The 23,140-nt window shown below is 36.6% G+C and overlaps 2 protein-coding genes across 2 annotated transcripts in view; one reads left to right on the top strand and one right to left on the bottom strand.

Moving 5' to 3' along the window:
• Positions 1-23,140, bottom strand: part of LOC112867878 (C-type lectin domain family 2 member A) — a 435,003-nt gene that overhangs the window by 323,380 nt on the left and 88,483 nt on the right. The window lies entirely within an intron of this gene.
• On the top strand, positions 8,673-21,439 carry LOC112867638 (killer cell lectin-like receptor subfamily F member 1). Its single transcript, XM_025930642.2, has 6 exons — positions 8,673-8,890; positions 15,916-16,014; positions 17,141-17,296; positions 19,483-19,622; positions 20,238-20,350; positions 20,856-21,439. Exons 1-6 carry the CDS (start codon positions 8,806-8,808, stop codon positions 20,962-20,964), a joined length of 702 nt encoding a protein of 233 aa, XP_025786427.2. The 5' UTR covers positions 8,673-8,805; the 3' UTR covers positions 20,965-21,439.

The raw sequence follows: 23,140 nt of genomic DNA, 5'->3' as shown, positions 1-23,140 counted from the left end.
TTTTCTAAAATATGTCTTCTTTTGATTTTATGTGAGTGCTCAATCAGATGGTTTCAATATATTTTTAAAAATAATTTGCACTTTTGTATGATGTAAAGTGTTTCAAAGATGATATCATCCATTGCATTTGATTGCATAATGTCTACTGTTTCTGGACACATACAAGTACTACAGGGTCTTTCTTCATTTTGGAAGTCACTGTTTACATTAAAAAAAAAAGGCCTGATTTAAGCAAGTATCTGGTTTGTAGAGCAGTGTGTTTGTGGCTGTGGAGGTCTCTGATGAAGGTTTAAGAGGGCGTAATATCAGTTGTATTACCTGTTACTGTAGGGAAAGCTAGTGTGGAGGGAAAGACCAAATCTGAGGCCTCTGAGTTCTAGCCTCAAATTATCACCATTCGTGGGCTATCTTGGGAAAATAACACAATCTCTCTTATATCCCTTTTCTTCATTTTCAAAATGAGGCAACAATCTAAGCTGACCCAAAAGTGTGATTGTAAATTCGAATGATATCATGCATATGGAACACATTTAAAAATCACTTCACATTAGGGGTGCCTGTGTGGTGCCATCAGGGTAAGCGTCCAACTCTCCATTTGGGCTCAGGTCATGATCTCATGGTTCCTGAGTTCGAGCCCCACGTCGGGCTCTGCACTGACGGTGCAGAGCCTGCTTGGGATTCTCTCTCTCTCTCTCTCTCTCTCTCCCTCTAGTTCTACCCCTCCCCGCCTCCCCCCACTGTCTCTGTAAAAATAAGCAAATGTAAAAAATCAGAAAATCTTTTTAAGTGTATTTATTTTGAGAAAGAGAGAGCACAAGTAGGGGAGGGGCAGAGAGAGAAGAAGAGAGAGAATCCCAAGCAGGCTCGATGCTGTCAGCACAGAGCCTGACAAGGGACTTGATCCCACAAACTGAGATCATGACCTCAGCTGAAATCAAGAGTCAGATACTCAACCAACTCTTGAGCCCTTAAGACACTTTTGCCGTTGATGTCCTTAGATAAATGCTATCGAGAAAGTAAAGTAAAACAATAACAGAATTACTCGGGTTTGTATTGGCAAGGAAGATCTGGAGGAAATGATGCTTAAGGTGACATCTTGCTTATATTAATACAAATTAAATAGGCACATAGAATAAATATGTGTGCATCCATCAGTGGATACATGGACTTTTACAGTACAGTTAATGGATGTCTTTGAGTTCGATGGTAACAAAATCTTTGATTTGATTCCTGTAAAAGAAAAGGTCAGTAGGAAACTTTATGGCATAATGTGGTTCTCTGCATGAGTCACTTCCTTACGGAAGTATACATCAAGGTTTTGGAAATAAAGAAATAGAAGCTACAGGAAATCAGGAAGTAGCTTCTTCCTGCATATTTTAGCTGTGAAATACCGTACTAAGGTATTTAAGGAATTTTATAAATCAAAATGTTGTTTTATTATAGATTCTTTTGAATATTTAATGAAATAGTTCAGTTGAAAATAGTTCAATATTTTGCATTTGCATAGACTTTCTCATTCAAGTATCGTTAACATACAGGGTGTATTCATTTCAGGTGTACGATATAATGATGCAACCATCGGATACATTTTTCAGTGTTCGTCAAGATAAATGCACTCTTTTTTAAACATTTTTTTAAAACATTTATTCATTTTTGAGAGACAGAGAGAGACACAGAGCATGAGTGGGGAGAGAGGGAGACACAGAATCTGAAACAGGCTCCGGGCTCTGAGCTGTCAGCACAGAGCCCAACACGGGGCTTGAACTCACAGACTATGAGATCATGACCCAAGGTGAAGTTGGACACTTACCCAACTGAGCCATCCAGGCGCCCCATGATAAATGCACTCTTAATCTTGTTTATTTATTCCACCCGTTACCTCCCCTACCTCCCCTCCTTTTTCACATATAGATACCCAGATGTACTACAATCATTTGTTAAAGTGTCAGTCCTTCCTCCATTGATCTACAGAGCCACCTTTGTTGTATGTTGTCTGTGTATCCATGCACCTGTTTCTGGGATCTTTTTCTCTTTTGTTGGTCTGTCATCCTCACACAAATACTACATGGCTTTAATTCGTGTAGCTTTCCAGTAAATTTGATATCTGGTATGAAAATAGATTGTTATAACTGTAAAACATTTTATGTAAACCTCTAGCCACAACCAAAATCGAATATGTATAGAAGTTAAACACACACAAAAAGAAATCAGAGCATACCAGTGGAAAAAATTAAAAAAAACCACAAAGGCAGACATCAGAGAAAAATATGGAGAAAAGAATAAGACTAACAGAAAACAACAAAATGGCCACAGTAAATCCCTCTTTATCAATAATTACTTTAAATGTAAATAATTAAACTCGCCAATAAAAAGTTATAGAGTACTTGAGTGGATAAATGGACAAAGCACAAGACCCATCTGTGTGCTTTCTAAAATAAACTCACTTTAGATTTAAGGACACACATAAACTGAAAGTAAAGAGTTAGAAAAAGATACTTCATGCAAGTGGTAAATAAAAGAGAGAAGGAGAGGGTATATATATATCAGATAAAATAGACTTTCAGTCAAAAACTCTCACAAGGTGGGGGCGCCTGGGTGGCTCCGTTGGTTGAGTGCCCAATTCTTGATTTCAGCTCAAGTCTTGATCCCAGGGTTGTGATATCAAGCCCTACATCAGGCTCTGTGCTGAGTGTGGAGCCTGCTTGAGATTCTCTTTGTCTCTCTCTCTGGGGTGTCTGGGTGGCTCAGTTGGTTAAGTATCTGACTCTTGCTTTCGGCTCAGGTCATAATCCCAGGGTCATGGAATCGAGCCTTGGGTGGGGCTCCACGCTGGGCATAGACACTGCTACAGATTCTCTCTCGCGCTCTCGCCCTCGCTCTGTCTCTCTCTCCCTCTGCCCCCCTCCTCTAAAAAGACGAAAAATAAGACAAGAAACAACAAAAAAAAAACCTCTCACAAGAGACCAAGAAGGACATTATCTAGAGATAAAAGGATCAATTAAGTGAGAATATATAACAATTATAAATATATATGCATTGGACATCAGAGCTCCTAAATATATAAAACAAACACTGGCAAACAGAAGGCAGAAACAGAACAACAAGGAAACAGCAGTAGAGGACTTCGCTACCCCACCTTCAGCAACAGATTGAAACATTTAGACAGAGTATCAATAAAGAAAACAACTAACTTGATTAGACCAAATGGACCTAACAGACACATACAGAGCAGAACACACATTCTTCTCAAGCACACATGGAACATTCTCTGGGACAGAGTACATGTTAGGTGACAAACAAGTCTTAAAACATTTAAGACTGACATCACGCTGTCTTTTCTGACCACACGCTGTCTTTTCTGACCCCAAAGGAATGAAATTACAAATCAATAACAGAAGGGAAACCAGGAAATTCACAAATATGTAGGCATCAAACAAGGTCTCTGTAGGAGATAAAGCAAAATGTATCAGATAGTTTGGGAGCTGAGAACTTTAGGGCAACAGTGGGCAGAGTGAATTATTACAGATGAAGTTTGCTAAGTCTTAGTAAATAGTCATGGGTGTTATACGCATATGGAGACAAGTCATACCATAATGAGATCAGATTCTTGGTATATTTACACTAGTGGGTTTGAAAACTACTCACAATAAAGTATATGTGGTTTCCTTTGAGATATTTGACAAAATCTATCATAATACTAGTCTACATGAAAGCGGTTTTACTCAGATTAGTTGTCATTACTTGAGAGAGAGATCATTTGCTCTATGCCACAGGCATTGTCTTTGGTCCCATCCTCTGTCACATTTATGAATGCTTCAAGTCACATAAATAAATTTGTAGAGGGCACGCAACTTGGATAGCTAATGCACTCAGTGACAGATTCATACATGCCAAGCATTCTTAAATTCACCAAATGAAGAATCTGACATGGTGAACGAAGCTTGTGTTAAAATCTAAACTGAAAAAGTAACATGGTGGGGAGAATTACCTTGATTTATAGAGGCTTACAAAAGCACTAGGGGAAGTTGAGTGACCTTATCAAAATAAGGTAAGATAGTGTTCAAGTCATGGAGAAATCTTAGATAAAATCAATACACATTGTTATAGCTCAGACTACTCGGTGAGAACCAGGAATGGGGTGGCTGGGAAGAAATTTGGTGTTTTCAATTGTTCAAGTAAGTATCATGTGAAAAGGATGTTGCAATTGATTTACTGGCCCCAAAAGGTGGAATGGGTACAAATGCTTAAAAAAAAGGATACTTCAGCCACAGATGATCTTCTTATCACTGGGGGCCTTGCCCAACCTGAGTGTACATCCATTTATGGAGAATTTAGCTTGATTTAAAGTATCTAATTAGTAGGGCCAGTAGGTAAAATCTCCTAGTGTCCCTTGGTCGTTATCAGTGTTTTTGTAGTATACTAAGATGGCTTTTTATTGCTGTTAGAACTCTTTGCGGTTACTTGGATTTAAAGTTAATTTTGAAAAGCTAGATTCAAAAAAAAATTGTTAAAGGCTGTATTTTTAGAGCTGTTTTAGGTTCACAGCAAAATCGAGAGACAATTGCGCAGATTTTCTATATCCTCCTGCCCCCACTCATGTGCAGCATCTGTCATTATCAATACCTGCCCCGATTGATTTGTTAAAACTGATGAACTTATGCGGGCACATCATTAGCACCCAAGATGGGAGTTTACATGAGGGTTCACTCTTGCTTCTGTACATTCTATGGGTCTGGATAAATATATATGACCTGGATGCAATGGTGTAGTGTTCGTTACACAGAGTAGTTTCACTGCCCTAAAAATCCTCTGTGCTCTGCCTATTAATCCTTCCCTCTACTCCTGCAATTGCTGATCTTATAGCGTGTCAATAGTTTCGCCTTTTCTAGAATGTCCTGGTGGAATCATATAGTGTACTAGTAGGCAGTCTTTTCAGATTGGCTTCTGTTATATAGTAATATGCATTTAGAGTTTCTCCATGCCCTTTCCTGGTTTGATACTTATTTCCTTATTTTACTGGATACTATTTCACAAGCTGCCCATAGCACAGCTTATGCAGCCATTCATCTACTAAAGGACATCCTGGTTGCCTCGAAGCGCTAACGATTATAAACAAAGCTGCTATAGACATCTGCCTGCAGGCTTTTGTGTAGATACATGTTTTTCCGTTCCTTTGAGTAAATGCCAAGGAACATTATTGCGGGGTTGTATGGTAAGAGCGTGATTAGTTTTGTAAGGAACTTTCAAACTGTTCCCCACAGTGGCTGTACCATTTTGCAATCCTATTAGCCATGTAGGAGAGTTTCTGTGGCTCCACAATTTGGCCAACATTTGGTGTTTCCAGTGTTCCGGATTTGAGCCATTCTAACAGGTGCGAACTGGCATCCCATTGTTTAATGACATTGTCTCCAGGACATATGATGTGGAGCTTTTCATATGCTTGCTAGCCGTCTGTATATTATCTTTAGTTAAGGTCTTTGGCTCACTTTTTAATCAGGTTTTTGTTTCTTATTGTTGACCTTTAAGAGTTCTTTGTATCTTTTGGATTACAGCCCTTTATCAAATGTGAAGTGCAAATATTTTCTCCTATTCAATGGCTTGCCTTGTCATTCTTTTGACAAGGTGTCTTTGGTAGAGCCATTTTTAGTTTTAATGAATTCCAGTTTACCAATTATTTCTAAGACCTTTGCGGCAGCTTTAATAAATATTATAGTCATCCTATAATGTGACACTTTAGATTCTGTTACATATTTCCATAATACCAAAAAAAAACCCCTACATTTAAATATAAGCTTTGAATGTAAATAACAGAAATTACAGAAATTGTACATTCAGGTTAGCTTGGCGTGGCAAATCCTGAATCGTACAAATTTTCTAATATGCTAGATTCTAATTTAAGTTTAGAAAGCCAGTTATTACAGTAAATCAAAAACCCTTTGTGGAAGCAACAGAAACTTCTCAACTTGAGGTGGATTTGATTTATTTTATCATTACTACCCTAACTCTGAGAGAGGATTTGACAACAGGATTCTGGAACCTAGGAGCAACCTACATCCCGGATGATTTTATTTAAGCCACAAATGGAATTCTCTGGTCCTTTTATATCATTGAGGTCTGTTTCTCAGTCAGCAGACATCCACCACTCCGGGCACTGGAGACAATGTTTAGATTGTTATCCATTTCAGGTTTCTTTTCCTTTATTCTCTGTCAACCTAATTGTACAAAGTGTGCAGCTCATATAATGACCCAGGTTATCATTAGTGTAGGATCTAAGTTCTTGGTGGTATTTCTATTGTGTTGGCCCAGTATTTCATTTACCAGAACTATCAGGGGAAATTGTAATAAAACTTGCTTTTATAAATCTCCTGGGTTCAAGGCATAGTTCTCCTAACCACCTTGTATAACAGTAACGTAACTGCAGTGATGCTGTTCTCCGCTTTTTGTTTCAAGGGTTGAGAAGGCACAAATGCAAAAAAGGAAGTCTTAGCTTCTAATTCTTCAGGGCCTTGATCATGTTCCTTATTAGAACAGTCTTCCTGTGGGCATTAGAAGCTCTACACCCAACAAAAACAAGGTCTTGGGCTAAATAGGAGATAAGGATTAAGGAGCGCACTTGAGATGAGCACCGGGTATGAAAGTTTTCGATCACGATATTGTACACGTGAAACTAATATTACGCTATATGTTAACTAAGTGGAATTTAAGTAAAAACTTTTAAAAATGTAAAAAAACATCCCCAAGATCTGGGGGAAAGGAAGGAATTTTCTTCATATGGGAGAAATAAGGTGTAATAATGGGAGGGGGGGCACTTTGTGAACCCTAACTGCATGCTTTGATTCACAGACCTGTCTATTCTGTCTAGGGTACCAGCTGGTGTCACTAGTGTGCATTCAGGATGTCATGTCAGCGTCCTGCCCAGCAGGTCACTGATAGATAAGTAACTTCTTCAGGCATGAACGGATTAGCAGACGTTCTTTTCTGCAAAATGCCAAATGCAAAATTGTGTGGAAAATCGTAACAACAAATGAGACATTCTGTAACTTTGTGAATGGCGATCCTCGTGGAAGCATTCCAGGTGCAGAGGTCAAATCTGCTCCTAAAATCCATAATCATTCCTACAAACGCAAAGCACTATCCAGTCCATGATGGAAGACGCTTAAGTAGAAGATCTGCCATCAGGTCATTAGCTGGTTTCCTTTGAACTTTGTGCTCTTTGGTCTTTGCCCTTGATAGGCTGGGCATTCAGCAGAGGTATTAAAAAAAATCGGCCATGAGAAGGGAAGAGGTTATTATCTGAGCATCTATAGCTTCCATCCCTGCTGTCCAGCTAATGTTACAGGTGTCCCTTTAGTAAGTTCCAGCATGTGTGAGGAAAGACGCTGATGGACATGCACTTTTTCCACCCAATTATTGATAAATAAACCAAAAGCTGAAGCCTCTAGGTAGAATACGTATAGCAGGACTATAACATGAATTTTTAGACAAAATAGTCCTACGGTAACTGTGAAAATATCAAGTAAAATTATCATTGAGTCACTAGTAAATTCAAAAGGACAATTGTACAGGTAGCATTAGCTCACCCCTCTCCACCTTCTGCATCTCATTCTTTGCCCCGGGACAGTGACCTGTGCAGACAACTTTGCCCCGTGGCTTCCACTTGCCTTTAGCCAATTGATTTGGGGGCAAGAAGGCGGAGGAATGAGATAGGAGTCAAGGTTAATGGCCCTGGGCCTCCTCTCGGAGACTAGGACTGACTGTACTCCAGCCAGGGGTGCCTGCTCTACCCAGCTCACCTTCCTCTATCTTCTGCCTCACCAGTGAAACCTTCCTGTGGAAAGTTCTAGGTTTCTGTTCTCGACTTGCTACAATTGCCAAAGATTTAGGAGTTATGCACCAAAATTTTAAACTTCGTCTCAACTTACAAAATGAATGTTTCCACAACTGTATTACTCTTTTTAGGTTGGGCTTGAGGGGACTTTTTAGAGGGATAAGAAAGTTCCAAAAGTGCATTTGGGTGATGGTTGCACACATCTATTTATTTTCTAAAAGTCATCCAATCATGTAATTACATACCATGTTATGGTATGTAAATTAGACCTCACTGAAGCTAAGAGAAAAAAAAAATCTGAAATCTCTGTCCTGCCTCATGAATATTGTATATTCTGTTCAAATACCAGAAAAGGCCATTGAAAAATATGGTTTCTTTCCTAAATTCTCCCCACATTTTTTTTTTTTTTTGGTATTTAAGATGTCTTTAGAATGTCAAAAGTTGCCAGTATTTTTTTCTTCAAATTATATTATTAAATTATTAGCATGATTTATAATCAATCTTGTTTTAGGGTCAGGAAATTTAACTGTTAGGTGATTGCAAGCTATTATGTTAAATCAAATATCACTATATCAGGAAGTGTAATTGAAAATTCATGTATTGTAACTAAACCGAAAGGCACCTATGTATCATTTAACTCGACTCTGAAAGGGGTACAATTTCCATTTCCCTGACTTTATGGGATTATCAGGAAACATTTTTCAAAGAACCATATATGATATTAAATTCAATATGTGGTGGACAGTTTAGAAATTATGTGTTATGTAGGTCATGAGAAATAAACTTAAAAAAAAAAAGAAAACATTTCCTTTGAGGTTTTCACCGATAGATGAAACTGTGTACCCTTGTCTGTACCCTGAGTGAACAATTTGAGGACTAGCTCTGAATAGCAGCAGATTTATTATTTTCTTATTATATATCATACTTAGGAAAACAAAACGTACACATATACACAGATATATTCACCCACATTGAAGATGCAAGATGAAGAAAGATACATGACATTGAATTTACAATGGAAAAAAAGGAGTTCTATCGAAACATCCCAACTTAAATTTAAAGGTATGGTATTCCTTTTTTTTCCCTAATTGGTATGGGTTAATATGAATAAGAATTCAATGTGGGTTAATCTGAATATGAATACGGACGGTAATTTCCAACATTGCAGTCTTTACTGTTCTTGGACTATTTTATTTTTTGGTGCTTTCCTCTCTCTGTCTGCCCCCATCTTGTCTTTCTGTCTCTCGCTCTCATTTATCAAGGTGAGGGCAACAATTGTTTTTATTTATTTATTTTTTTTTTAAATTTTTTTTTTTCAACGTTTATTTTTATTTTTGGGACAGAGAGAGACAGAGCATGAATGGGGGAGGGGCAGAGAGAGAGGGAGACACAGAATCGGAAACAGGCTCCAGGCTCTGAGCCATCAGCCCAGAGCCGACGCGGGGCTCGAACCCACGGACCGCGAGATCGTGACCTGGCTGAAGTCGGATGCTTAACCGACTGTGCCACCCAGGCGCCCCAACAATTGTTTTTAAAGTAAAATTTTGTGTCATATAGTTTCCTAAGGACATTCTCAGGACAAAATACACCCTTCCTTGTTATTAAGAAAAATTTGGGGTCATATAATTTCCTAAGGACATTCTCAGGAAAAAAAAATACACAAAATTAGTAAAATTGAGATGGATGTTTAGCTCCAATCATCCACCTCCTTCTCACTCATAAAAATGGCATCTTTAGTACTAGTTTTTAATTCAGCTTGTCAAAAACTTTGAGTGTATTTTTCACCAGGTGGATAATTTCAGTTTGGAAAATAGAGATACTGACTTGAAAGACCACAAAATGTAACGGCTCTTCTGTGCAAATTTTTTTTCACAGTTTGTAGATATCACTCTGAAACCAAAATGGGTTTTGGTGCAGAAAAGGAGCCCAGGTGGCTGCAAATAATGAATGTGCAACTCCTAGCTATTTAAGTGGCATCTGCTAATATTCATCCTTTACCAATAAATGCATCGCTCGCTAATAGTAAAGTTTGCTAATATTTAGTAAAGCTTGGGGTGTGACATACGTTTGAGTCTAATTGACAGGTTAAGTCCTGTCAGTATACACAGGGCTTTTACTTAACTTTGTGATTATATATTTGTGTATTTTTTTCCTCGTATCTTGGTGGTAATGAAAATAAGACATTACATTTTTGCCACTATCTAAAGTTTCTGAATCACTGTAGAAATAGAGTTACGAATAATATAGTTACTTAATATAGATTGAGATGTTTTTGCAGGTTTTTCTTTTCTTGCCCTCAGTGTATATTCCATGCACAGTCCCATTATGTTTTAAAATTGCTTGGGGGCGCCTGGGTGGCTCAGTCAGTTAAGCGTCCGACTTCGGCTCAGGTCATGATCTCACTGCTCGGCCCCTGAGTTCGAGCCCCGCGTCGGGCTCTGTGAGGACAGCTCAGAGCCTGGAGCCTGCTTCAGATCCTGTGTCTCCCTCTCTCTCTGCCCCACCCTCTGCTTGCACTCTGTCTCTGTCTCTCAAAAATGAATAAATGTTAAAAAAAATTTCTTGAAATAATTCCTCTCCATGGTTAAGCCACTAACTTAATATCCAGTTAGGGCCCTTTACTTCATCTTCCATTTTATTTTTAGGGATCACCTTTTTTTCACCTTGACGTAGTTCTTTTTATAATTATGTATAAGTATACACACTGTGCAATTGTAATAATGTATATAATGCCTATTATACAATATAATTATAATTATTTTATAATTATTTAAAACATTTATATATTTTCAAAGTCAAAGCTAGCTAACAAGGTACTTCCAGAGATCTCCAACTCCCCAAAATCCAGATTCCATCTTTTGCTTTCACCCTGCTGTCTCCTCCCACACATTTCAATCCTACATACAGCCTAACATTTCTCTATTAAGTGGATGTGCCATAGTTTATTCCACTAGTTCCGTTATTGGCCATGTAAGATGTTTGCATTGCTTTTCTATTGTATTCCTATTATAAATAGCACTGCAATGCCTTGCACATATGTCTTTTCATGTTTTGCCAACATGTCACTGGGATGTATTCCCAGAAGAGAGATTGCTGGATACCAATGCAAATGCTCATGTAATTTTGCTCGTTTCCCCCCAAATATCGCTCCACACGATGGTACCATTTTATACCATGATGAATCTAATAGTGGCAAATATCTTTTTAAAATACTGACTTTAGTGGGGCACCTCAGTGGCTCAGTCGGTTAAGCGTCTGACTCTTGATTTCGGCTCAGGTCATGATCTCATGGTTTGTGAGTTTCGGGCCCCACATTGGATTCCTTGCTGACAATGCAAAGCTTGCTTGCTATTCTCTCTCCCTCTCTCTCTGCCCCTCCCTCGCTTGCTCTCTCTCTCTCTCTCTCTCTCAAAAATATACAAATAAACAAAAAAAAATAAAACAAAATACTAATTTAAATTCTTTTGGTATACCCAGAAGTGGGATTGCTGAAAGGTTTGGTAGCTCTATTTTTCTTGTTTTGAAGGACTGTCATACTGTTTCCAATAGTGACTGCATCATTTTATATTCTCACCAACAGTGTGCAAGGGTTCAAAGTTCTCCACACCCTCACCAACACCTGTTATCTCTTTTTGATAGCCATTCTCACAGACGTGAAGTGGTATCTCATTATGGTATTGTTTGCATTTACCCGATGATTAGTGATGTTGAAAGACTTTTCAGGTACTCGGCCATTTGTATGCCTTCTTTGGAAAACAGTCTATTCAGATCCTCTGCCCCTTTAAAAATAAGATTTTTTTTTTGCAATTGATTTGCATAAGTCGTATGAGTTCCTTATATATTTTAAATGTTGGCCCTTTATCAGATAAGATATAGATTTGCAAATGTTTTGTCCCTCTAATTTTTTTTTTCTCTCGTTCCTTGTGTCTTTAATTTAGGTGGTTTATTTGAGAGCTTCCTTTAAAAAAATTTTTTTTACTGTTTCTTTATTTTTGAAAGAGAGAGAGAGAGAGAGACAGAGTGTAAGCGGGGTAGGGTCAGAGAAAGAGGGAAAGACAGAATCCGAAGCAGGTTCCAGGCTCTGAGCTGTCAGCACAGAGCCCGATGTGGGGCTTGAACCCATGAGCCGCGAGATCATGACCTGAGCTGAAGTCAGGACGAAGTCAGATGCTCAACCTACTGAGCCAACCAGGCACCCCAGCTCTTTCTTTTTATCTCAATGTAGGTATTTATGGCTACAAACATCTCTCTTAGAAGTGCTTTTGCTACGTCCCGTAAGTTTTGTTGTGCTGTATTTTCATGTTTATTTGTCATAAGTTTTGTGCTGTATTTTCAAGTTTGTTTTTTAAAGATTTTTAAAAATTTCCCTTTTGATTTCTTCTTTGACTCATTATTTGTTCAAGAGTGTGTTACTTAATTTGACATATTTGTAAATTTTCCAGTTATCCTGCTGTCTTGATTTCTAGCTTCATACCATTGTCACTGGAAAAAAATCCTTCATATGATTTCAATCTTCTTAAATTTGCCATGACTTGTTTCATAAACTATCATATGATCTATCCTGGAGACGTTCTGTGTGCATTTGAGAAGAATGTGTATTCTTCTGTTATTGGATGGAATGTTCTGGGTATGTCTGTTAAGTGCATTTGGTCTAAAGTAATAATTCAAGTTCCACGTTCTTATAGTGATTTTTTGTTTGGATGGTCTATCCATTGTTGACTATGAGGTATTGAAGCCCTCTATTATTATTGCACTGTTGTCTATTTCTCCCTTTCACATCTGTTAATATTTGCTTAATGTATTTATCCACTTTGATGTTGGGTGCATATATATTTCTGATTATTATATCCTCTTGATAAATTGACTCCTTTATCATTATATGATGATGACCTTCTTTGTCTCTTGGTACAGTTTTTGACTTAATGTCTATCTTGTAGCTACCTCTGCTTTCTTTTAGTCTCCATTTGCATAGAATATCTTTTTCTCTCCCTTCTTTTTGAGCCTATGTGCATCCTTAAGGAAGAAGTGAGTCTTTTGTACATAGCATGCAGTTGTATCCTGTTTTGTTTTTTTTTTATCTATCCAGCCACTCCATGTCTTTTGATTGGAGGAGTTAATCCCTTTATAAGGAGAATAATTCTTTTTTATTTTTTTTATCTTTGAGACGCTATTTATTTATTTTGTTTTTATTTTATTATTTTTTAATATGAAATTTATTGTCAAATTGGTTTCCATGCCACATGAGAAAGAATGAAATATGGCCTTTTGTAGCAACGTGGATGGAACTGGAGACTGTTATGCTAAGAATAATTCTTGATATGACAAGACTTACTAATGCCATCTTATTACCTGCTATTTAGCTGTTTTGTAATTCCTTTATTCTTTTCTCTTTTTGTTGCTGCCTTCCTTTGTGAGTTGGTTTTTCATAGCGGTATGCTTTGATTCCCTCTGTTTTTAGTGCATGTATCGAATAATGTGTAGGCTTTGCTTTGTGGTTACTATCCACTTCTGTAAAACATCTTATAGATATAACAGTCTATTTTACACTGATAACAACTTCAATCTCATACAAAAACTCTTCCTTTTTAATGCTTGCCTTTTATGTTTTCGATGTCACAATTTGCCTTTTGTAGTGTGTATTCAATAACAAATTATTGTTATCTATAGTTACTGTAAAGACTTTTTTCTCTTTTAACTTTTATATGAGAGTTAATTAATTTTTTCCAAACTTCTGTGGAAAACTTCCAGTGTTTCTCAATTAAATTCATTAGACAAACAAACAAACAAACAAACAAAAAACACCTGTTACTGGTGTGCATATTGAACAAGTATCCATCAATTCCTGCTTTATTTTCTAGCATAAAGTTGTTGGGTTTTATCAATTGCATTTTTTTACAACTATTGAGATGATCATACATTTCTTTCTAGCTCTGTTAGTAAGACAAAATGAATTTCTTACTATTGAATAGCATTGGATTCCTAGTATAAATCTGCCATGGTCATTTTATGTTTGGGCGACAATAATATATTTAAGATTTTTGTATGGACACTTAGGAGTGATTGATTTTGGATTTTTTTTTTTTAATTTTTTTTTTCAACGTTTATTTATTTTTGGGACAGAGAGAGACAGAGCATGAACGGGGGAGAGGCAGAGAGAGAGGGAGACACAGAATCGGAAACAGGCTCCAGGCTCTGAGCCATCAGCCCAGAGCCTGACGCGGGGCTCGAACTTCCAGACCGCGAGATCGTGACCTGGCTGAAGTCGGACGCTTAACCGACTGCGCCACCCAGGCGCCCCTGATTTTGGATTTTTAAAATTATTTTTATTTTTATTTTCTGATGTTAAAGTCTTGTAAGTTAAATTCTGTGCAGGAGAATTCTCTACAATTTTTGTACAGGAGAAAACACAAGATAGTGAAAATGTTACTTCCTCCAAAATCGTAAACCTTAATAAGGCTCAAATTCATACTGTGGAACTCTTTTCATGATGCTTAAGAGAAATAATTGAGCCTCAGTTTGAAAAGGCTTCTGCACCCTTTCTCCTAATGTTTTCTGATAATCATGTGTTTGATTTTTTTTAAATGAATAAATGACATTTTATTACATGTGTTGAATACTTTGAATTTTTTGATGATAACTTTTAACACATCAAAATATTAAAAAATAATCTGGGAAGTACAGGGAATCCATTAATTGAATAAATATAACATACCTTATTTTACTGTCTTGTGAATATTATGATAAGACCAAAGCTATGCACTATTTTTCTGACATACTGTTTTATATGGTTTATGACGCTCTTTCTCGACCAAGTTCAGCATCTTCAAATGTGGGTTTTTTTACTCCCACAGATTTAAAGGGTATTTGGAATATGAATTTCAGCATTTATAATTCAATTTATTGACTGAACAATAAGGATGATCATAGTTATGGGGAGTGGCTTCTTATCAATTATTGTGATACATTTGCAAAAATTATCTTTGATGACATAAAATGTTGTGCAAATATAGGTGCTCATTTATTCAACATAAAATAATTGCTCATAAAATTCCACAAGCTAATGTCCCACCAACCTAAGTCCTTTTTAATGAGGTTGAGAAAAATAACAACGTATATAATTGAGGCGCTGGATGAGACTATTTACTTTCTGTATTATGACACCAGTTAGTTGATAACAGCCATCACTGAATGCACATCTTATCTTGAACCTAGCAGTATATGGAAAATAAAATGAGTATTTTCATACATATGAAAAAGAAAATAGTCGCCACTCTTAAAGAGTTTACCGTCTAAAGAGAAGCTGAAGCATCATTATTACATGAGTTAGAAAAGATTTTAGGATTTTTTTTTTAGATTAGAGTAGTTGGTACCAGGAGTCGTATTTAGCTTTGATTTGTACTGCTTTCTTAGTAAATGAGATGGGTTGAATGACTTGTGAATATTATTACATTAAAGCAAATTTATTAATTAGAAAGTATCTATTTGTGTGAATACAGATGTATGTATTTGTAAGTGCACACGCACAAATGAGCGTGCGTATGCATGCGTGCTTGGGGAATTATGAGGTGTATACATTAAAATTCTTTATCCCTCTGGTCAGTTATGTCAAATATTAGCAATTTCTTAAGATCTGATATAACATGCATCATAGCTCTAACCATGTAGTGTTACTATTACTGAATAAAATACATATTTATTTTTCTGTTTATTTAGGTTTTAAGCTTTTGATTGCCTGATATCATTTGAAATTCAAAACCAATATTATTTGCAATCCTCGTCTTACAGTTGCTTTCACTTCTTAGAAATTACTTTTCTAGGGGCGCCTGGGTGGCGCAGTCGGTTAAGCGTCCGACTTCAACCAGGTCACGATCTCGCGGTCCGTGAGTTCGAGCCCCGCGTCGGGCTCTGGGCTGATGGCTCAGAGCCTGGAGCCTGTTTCCGATTCTGTGTCTCCCTCTCTCTCTGCCCCTCCCCCGTTCATGCTCTGTCTCTCTCTGTCCCAAAAATAAATAAACGTTAAAAAAAAAAAAATTAAAAAAAAAAAAGAAATTACTTTTCTAAGCTAATTCATTTGATTAATCCCTCAGATTCTTCTGTGATGTTGCCTTGGTCTAAAATCTTACTGGGGATATCTGGAACCATAAATGGTGTTCTGGTTTTGACTTTGATTTCCCTGTGTTTACTGGGTAAGTTGAAAGATTTTAAATACAAGTATGGAAATGTTTACGTTCTTCTTACTACTCTTTTCATATTCATTCATTCACTTATTCATTTTCTGTCATGTTAACAAAGGCTTAATTAGAAGCTACTGTGTATAAAGCCATATAGCATTCCCCATCGTAATGTATTTAATCTGTAGTCAAATCAGGTGAGTATCTTGTTCTCAAGTGGCATACATTCTAGCAGGAAGAAAACGTGTGTGTGTGTGTGTGTGTGTGTGTGTGTGTGTGAGAGAGAGAGAGAGAGAGAGAGAGAGGGAGGGATGTATTTGGAAACCGTGTTTTGGATTTCTTAGAACACTGTGAATAAAGAGAATTCCATTATTTTTCTTAAAAATATATGTTTTATCTAAGATTACATTTAGTTTATTTTTTTGTCCAACAAATATTTACTGAACAGCTACTATACCCCAAGCATTACCACAAATTTTCACCCCCCCCCAAAAAAAAAGGAATAATCAGGGTCAAGAATCTCTAATGAAAGAAATAGATTTTAAACATTTTTTTTTCAATGTTTATTTATTTTTGGGACAGAGAGAGACAGAGCATGAACGGGGGAGGGGCAGAGAGAGAGGGAGACACAGAATCGGAAACAGGCTTCAGGCTCTGAGCCATCAGCCCAGAGCCGGACGCGGGGCTCGAACTCACGGACCGCGAGATCGTGACCTGGCTGAAGTCGGACGCTTAACCGACTGCGCCACCCAGGTGCCCCAAGAAATAGATTTTAAATAAATAATTATGGTAGAATAGGCTAAACACAGTATCATAGGTTTCAGTAAGGCATTAAGAAAGCATGGAAAGAGGATGTAGGCTCTCTAGAGGAGGAATTTTGCTTTATTTCCTACTGTATCACCAGTTCTTAGGACAATGCCTGGCACAGAATAGATCCGCAGCAAATATGTATTCTAAAAACGAATTAATCGTGTCATCCTTGAAGTTATTTTTCATTAAATGAACATGAAAATAAGAAATTTCCCAGTTACCCCTTCAGATGTTTCTTGTTCCAATCATCAGAATCTTTCCGAAGAATTTGTCTCTGAAACATTGCACAGAAAAGATATTTACCCTATGTTAAAATAATCCTGTTTTTAAGTTTCTCAGGGAGTATTGCAAAAATGCCAAAAAGGAAATAATTCAAATCTCACCCAACACGATGACATTGGAAACCCAAAAATGAATAATGGCACAAGAGGAAATATAAGTAATAAGGACAAAAGCCACTGTGGCTCACAAGCTACCGACCATACAGGTATCTCTCAAGGCTTTGGCTTATATTGAGTTTAATTGTTTTGGCTTTCAAAATTTGAAAAATCCTATTTAACAGGTATGCATACATATGCATATACATACATATATATGTATATATCTTTATGTACATATATATATTGATTATTCTTTTTCCAGTGGGAGGAAAGCTGTAAAAAAAGAACAAAACAGTCTGTTCCCTTCAGGAACTTAAAATCAAATTGAAACACATAAATATGGAAAGTTAACTGCGATTATAAGGCAGTGTATAAATAAGCTGCCAATAACTATTTTTGTCTCTTATTTATTCTGTTTTGAAATTCAAAATGAATAAAAGTGATTATACACAACAAATTATCCATTATGATTTTGTGCTTAGAACTTGCAATCATGCAAAATTTTGGAAAACTGTCCCTTCTGCTTCCAATTATTTTCAGTTTAACTTTAGAACACTTACCTTTTTGAGCCTTCAACATTTACTTTATGGTTTATGTGAAAAATGTGTTGATTAATTTATTTTATAATTACTTGCCAAGGGTTTTCTCCACTCCATTAGTTTGTGTTATTCTCTTGATCACATATGAAAATGTCATATATATTACGGTTTACTTATTGGTACTCTTTGCTTTTGGATTATGTATCTGTTTTACATGTATAAGTCTCAAAGTAATTAAGATACTGTAATTTTAACACATATTTTACACTCTGATTAGATGTTAAGAAAGCTTTGATAGGTAAACATGGAATCATATAGACACCATTAAACTTTTATTAAAGTCAGTCTAAATGCTGTATATCCAATTCTGAGATATTAATTTCCTATTACTTTTTTTTTTAATTGAAGAAATACAAACATGAAGTTAACCATTTAAAATAATGCAATTCAATGGCATGAGGACATTTGAATGTGCAACGGCTAATCTATCTAGTTCCCAAACATTCTCATCACCCAGAAGAGAAATTCCTACTCCCGATAAAAAAATCCCCTGCTCCTTCACCCCGGCCTTTAGCAACCACTAATCTGTCTTCTGTCTCGTGGACTCACCTATTCTGCATTTTCATATATGGAATCATACAATATTTGACTTTTTGTGTCTTGCTTCTTTCACTTAGCATAATGTTTTCAAGGTTCATTCGTGTGACATCATGTATCAGCATTTTATTTCCTTTTATGACTAATATTCTGCTCTTTGTATATATCTAAAATTTGTTTCAGATGGCAATACCAAAGTGATCTATCAAAATTCCAATGCCCTGTTTTTTTTTTTTTTTTTTTTGCGGAAATGGACAAAGTGATCCTGAAATTCATATAAAGTTGCAAGAAATCCTGAATAGTAAAAACAATCTTGAAAAAGAAGAATAAATTTGGCAGATTCACATTTTCCAATGTCAAAACTTAATGGGGATGGAAAGATGAATCCTAGCTGCTTAATATTTACGGGGTTTCTTTTCACGGTGATGAAAATATTTCGGAATTAGATAGTAGCTGTATTTGCACATTGTGGACATGCTAAAAATTCATGCACGTTGAAGTGGTTAAAATGGCGGCTTTTATGTTACATGAATTTTACTTCAATAAAAAAAGGATATTTGAGTGGCCATAAGTTTGAATAGATATACTGACCTGCCATCATATTTACACATACAATTTACTTTCGTTCATTATTATGCCAAAGTCTTAGGTATTTACAATTTAAGACCTCAGTTTAATTTTAATTTAAGAAAATCGAGGAATATAAACTTGTAATTATATAGAGGTTGAAAAAACTAAATTCTCAATATTAGTTAATATCAAAAGGGAATCATTAAGGATTTATGCACATAAAGGAAGTAGAGAAGTCTTAAAGCTTTATTTGGTTAAATTATAAGAAAATGGTATAAATAATATTTAATCTCTCAAGTAGCATTAATGCAATATACAGCTTAAATGGTTCATGTTATTTTAGCAATTACATTAGATCTGGGCATGAGAAACATTCCCCTTTGTCTAAGTTTTGCTTCATCTTACTAAATTGATTTCTTAATTCCCAAGAATTATCATTTGTGTTTTGGACACCTTGTAAATCTGAACCCCTTGTTGTGAGTGATTTTATCATACATCTCCACTCTTACTCATACAACATGTAAGTATTCAGTGTCCAGAGGTACATATATAATTTAATTATCTTTGTTTCCTTTGTGTCACTACAGGATTGTGCCCATCAGAATGGCTCAAATATCATAAAAAGTGTTATTGGTTCTCTAATGAGATGAAAAGTTGGAGTGACAGTTATAGGTATTGTTTGGGAAGAAAATCTCATCTACCAATCATTCAGGACCACATTGAAATGGTTAGTGGTTTAGGGCCAGGGTTATGGCGTTAGTTTCTGTGGAGTTAAAAATAGCCTACCTCAGGGCGCGGGGTGACTCAGTCTTTTTAGACATGGGACTCTTGGTTTTAGCTTAGGTCATAACTTCACGGTTTTGTGGGTTCGAGGCCCACGCCCAGCTCTGCACTGTTAGTGCGGAGCCTGCGTGGGATTCTCTGTCTCCCTCTCTCTCTGCCTCTACCCCACTCATGCTGTATCTGTTCCTCTCTAAATAAATAAAGAAGTAAATAAATAACTTAAAAAATGACTTACGTCCTATTTCTTCCCACCCTTCCAGTCAGTTATCATTTACCTTGATTACTGAGTTTTTGGCACCTTCCTAAGTTTTGTGCTAAAAGCCAGTGCCTTACTTGACTCATGCTAGCCCTGGACTGAATACTTGTATTCGATGTACAGGTAGTGTATACATATATATATGTTTACAATAAATGTGCAATGTGTGTAAATAAGTTATGAATTGATTACTATCTGAATGCTCATGCAGGATACTAATTGTCCAATAAAATCCTAAATCGTTTTAATATGTCTGAAAACTATTAAAATATTCTGTTCACTTACTCATTCCTCACTTTTTAGGCTTTTATACAGAAAAACCTAAAACAATCAAACTACGTGTGGATTGGGCTCAACTTTACATCCCTGGAAAAGGCATGGACCTGGGTGGATGGTTCTCCATTAGATTCAAAGACGTGAGTCTTTTCAAAAAGACTATCTGATTTACTATCGTAGAACTTATCTTCATAAAGCACCTCTCGGTCCACCAAAATCAACTCTGAAATAGTTCTCGGTACTAAAACATTTGAAAGGATGAAAATCAGGTTAATGTTCCCTGGAGTAATGATGGATACTTTGGTTTTGTTTTCAAAGCAAAAAGACTAGGAAAGAATAATGGTTGTGCATTTATTGTTTAAAAACTACACCATATACAACAATGGAAAGAAGACTAGACCAAGGATGTGGGCACAAATGTACTCTCAGTTCTGTCACTTCTAAACAGACTCTCTGGGAACTTTCTGCGAAATCACAGACAGCAATATTAAGTAACAGACATACTGTAACTTTTAGTGAATCAAAGGATTTGAAAATGCCCTGAAATCTGAGTTACGTTTTGATTAAGGGAGGGAGTTAGCTGAAAACGTAAATGGATGTCGTTAGCAGCGATGATTAACAATGTATTTATCATTTCTTCTACAGATTTGTCATAAAAGGACCAGCTAAAGAAAATAGCTGTGCTGCTACCAAAGAAAACAAAATTTACTCTGAAACTTGCAGCAGTGTTTTCAAATGGATTTGCCAATATTAGAATTAAAAAAAAAAAATTAGTAGTGAACTAATCAATGATGAAAGCTTTTGCCTATTAGGTTCTAATATTAACCTTAAGGAGTGAGAATTTAAAACTGAAAACAACAAAATGTCTTCTCCATTTTCTCTCCATCGTCTACATTGGTCCTAATCTCAGAGTAACCCATGTAAATAATCCAAAATATGCCCTTCCTATTTTTTATGTGATAATATAATCCAATGTGAGTCCATGGATTTATACTCTGGACTTTTATTCATTTTTCATGTTATAACAAATGTGACCATATTTATCTGCTTTTCTGTATTTTGCTTGTTTATGTGTAACGATATTCTGTGTTAATTTCATATCATTCTGAGTTTCATTGTAGTATGGATTTATATATTTTTTACTGCTTTGTTGAGCATTAACTTCATTCTCAGGTTTTTGCTACTGTAAGCTATGTTGCAATAAACATTCTGAATATATTTTTATTTTATTTTAAAGTTTATTTATTTATTTTGAGAGGGTGGGGGCAGAGAGAGAGAGGGGAAAGAGAATTCCAAGCAGGCTCCACACTGTCAGCGCAGAGCCCAATGCAGGGCTTGAACTCAAAACCCTGAGATCATGACCTGAACAGAAATCAAGAGTCAGAGGCTTAAACGACTGAGCCACTCAGATACCTGTGAATATTTTTTTAAATGGTAGCCCTTTCATTTCTTTTTCTTTGATATAAACCTTAAACGTGGAAATTCTGACTAAAACATTAAATATGTTTTTTTTATGCTTCAGATTTTATACAATTTTAATCTAAATTACAAACTGATAAGATTACAGGTACAGAGCAAAAACATTTTCCTGTTTCGTGAACCTCTTAAGAATTACTTGCCGGAATGATACATTTTATTATATTAAAAAGAATTTTTTTTTTTAATTTTTTTTTCAACGTTTGTTTATTTTTGGGACAGAGAGAGACAGAGCATGAACGGGGGAGGGGCAGAGAGAGAGGGAGACACAGAATCGGAAACAGGCTCCAGGCTCTGAGCCATCAGCCCAGAGCCTGACGCGGGGCTCGAACTCCCGGACCGCGAGATCGTGACCTGGCTGAAGTCGGACGCTTAACCGACTGCGCCACCCAGGCGCCCTAAAAAGAATTTTTTAATGTTTTATTTATTTTTGAGAGAGACAGACAGACAGTGTGAGTAGGGGAGGGGCAAAGAGTGAGAAGGAGACACAGAATTCGAAGCAGGCTCCAGGCTCGGAGCTGTCAGCACAGAACCCGAAGCGGGGCTCAAACCCACAAACAGTGAGATAGTGGCCTGAGCCAAAGTCCCACCCCCAGCTGACTGAACCACCCAGGTGAATTGCAAGTACATTGGATACTTTCGTATATATTTTCTACACACAAAAAATTTCCTACTTAATCACAAATTAAATGATCAAAATTCACACACCTCTAACATTGACCCAGCACTACCATCTAATTCTTGGACTCGCTTTAAGGTTTGCCAATTGTTTAAAAAAAAATGTCCTTTAGAGTAAAATATCTAGCTCAGAATCATTTTCTGCATATAGTTTGTTCGTCTCTTTAGTCTCCTTCCATCTAGAAGAGTTCTTTAGACATCCTTATTATTCACAACCTTGATGTTTCTGGATACTATAGCAGGTTCTTCTCTTTTTAAAAAATTTTTTAATGTTTATTTATTTTTTAGAGACAGAGAGAGACAGAGCGCAAGTGGGGGAGGGGCAGAGAGAGAGACACACACAGAATCCGAAGCAGGCTCCAGGCTCTGAGCTGTCAGCACAGAGACTGATGTGGGGCTCGAACTCACAAACTGTGAGATCATGACCTGAGCCAAAGTCGAAAGCTTAACCCATTGAGCCACCCAGGCGCCCCTCTAGCTAGTCTGCAAAATGCTATTTAATTTGAATTTGTCTGATTATTCCTTGTGGTAGATTCAAATTCTGACTCGTTGGCAGAAACAGTGAGAAGTTCTCACTGCATCCTTTCAGAGTTATCTGTTCCCTTGTTGATGCTATTCACTTTGTGCACCCAGTTAATGTGATGTCTACCGGACTTCATGTAAAGTGACTCTTTTCCCTTTGTAATTAGTTAATATTTTGTGGAGAGTGACAAAGATGGCCTTAACATTCCCTTCAGCTTCACTAAACTTGACTTTGAGACAAGTTTGGTTCTTCC

Source organism: Puma concolor, chromosome B4 (assembly GCF_028749965.1).
Source record: "Puma concolor isolate L17-30 chromosome B4, mPumCon1.1.hap2, whole genome shotgun sequence".
NCBI lineage: Eukaryota > Metazoa > Chordata > Mammalia > Carnivora > Felidae > Puma > Puma concolor.
The sequence above is the reverse complement of the archived record's forward strand: the minus strand, read 5'-3'. Positions and strand labels throughout refer to the sequence as shown.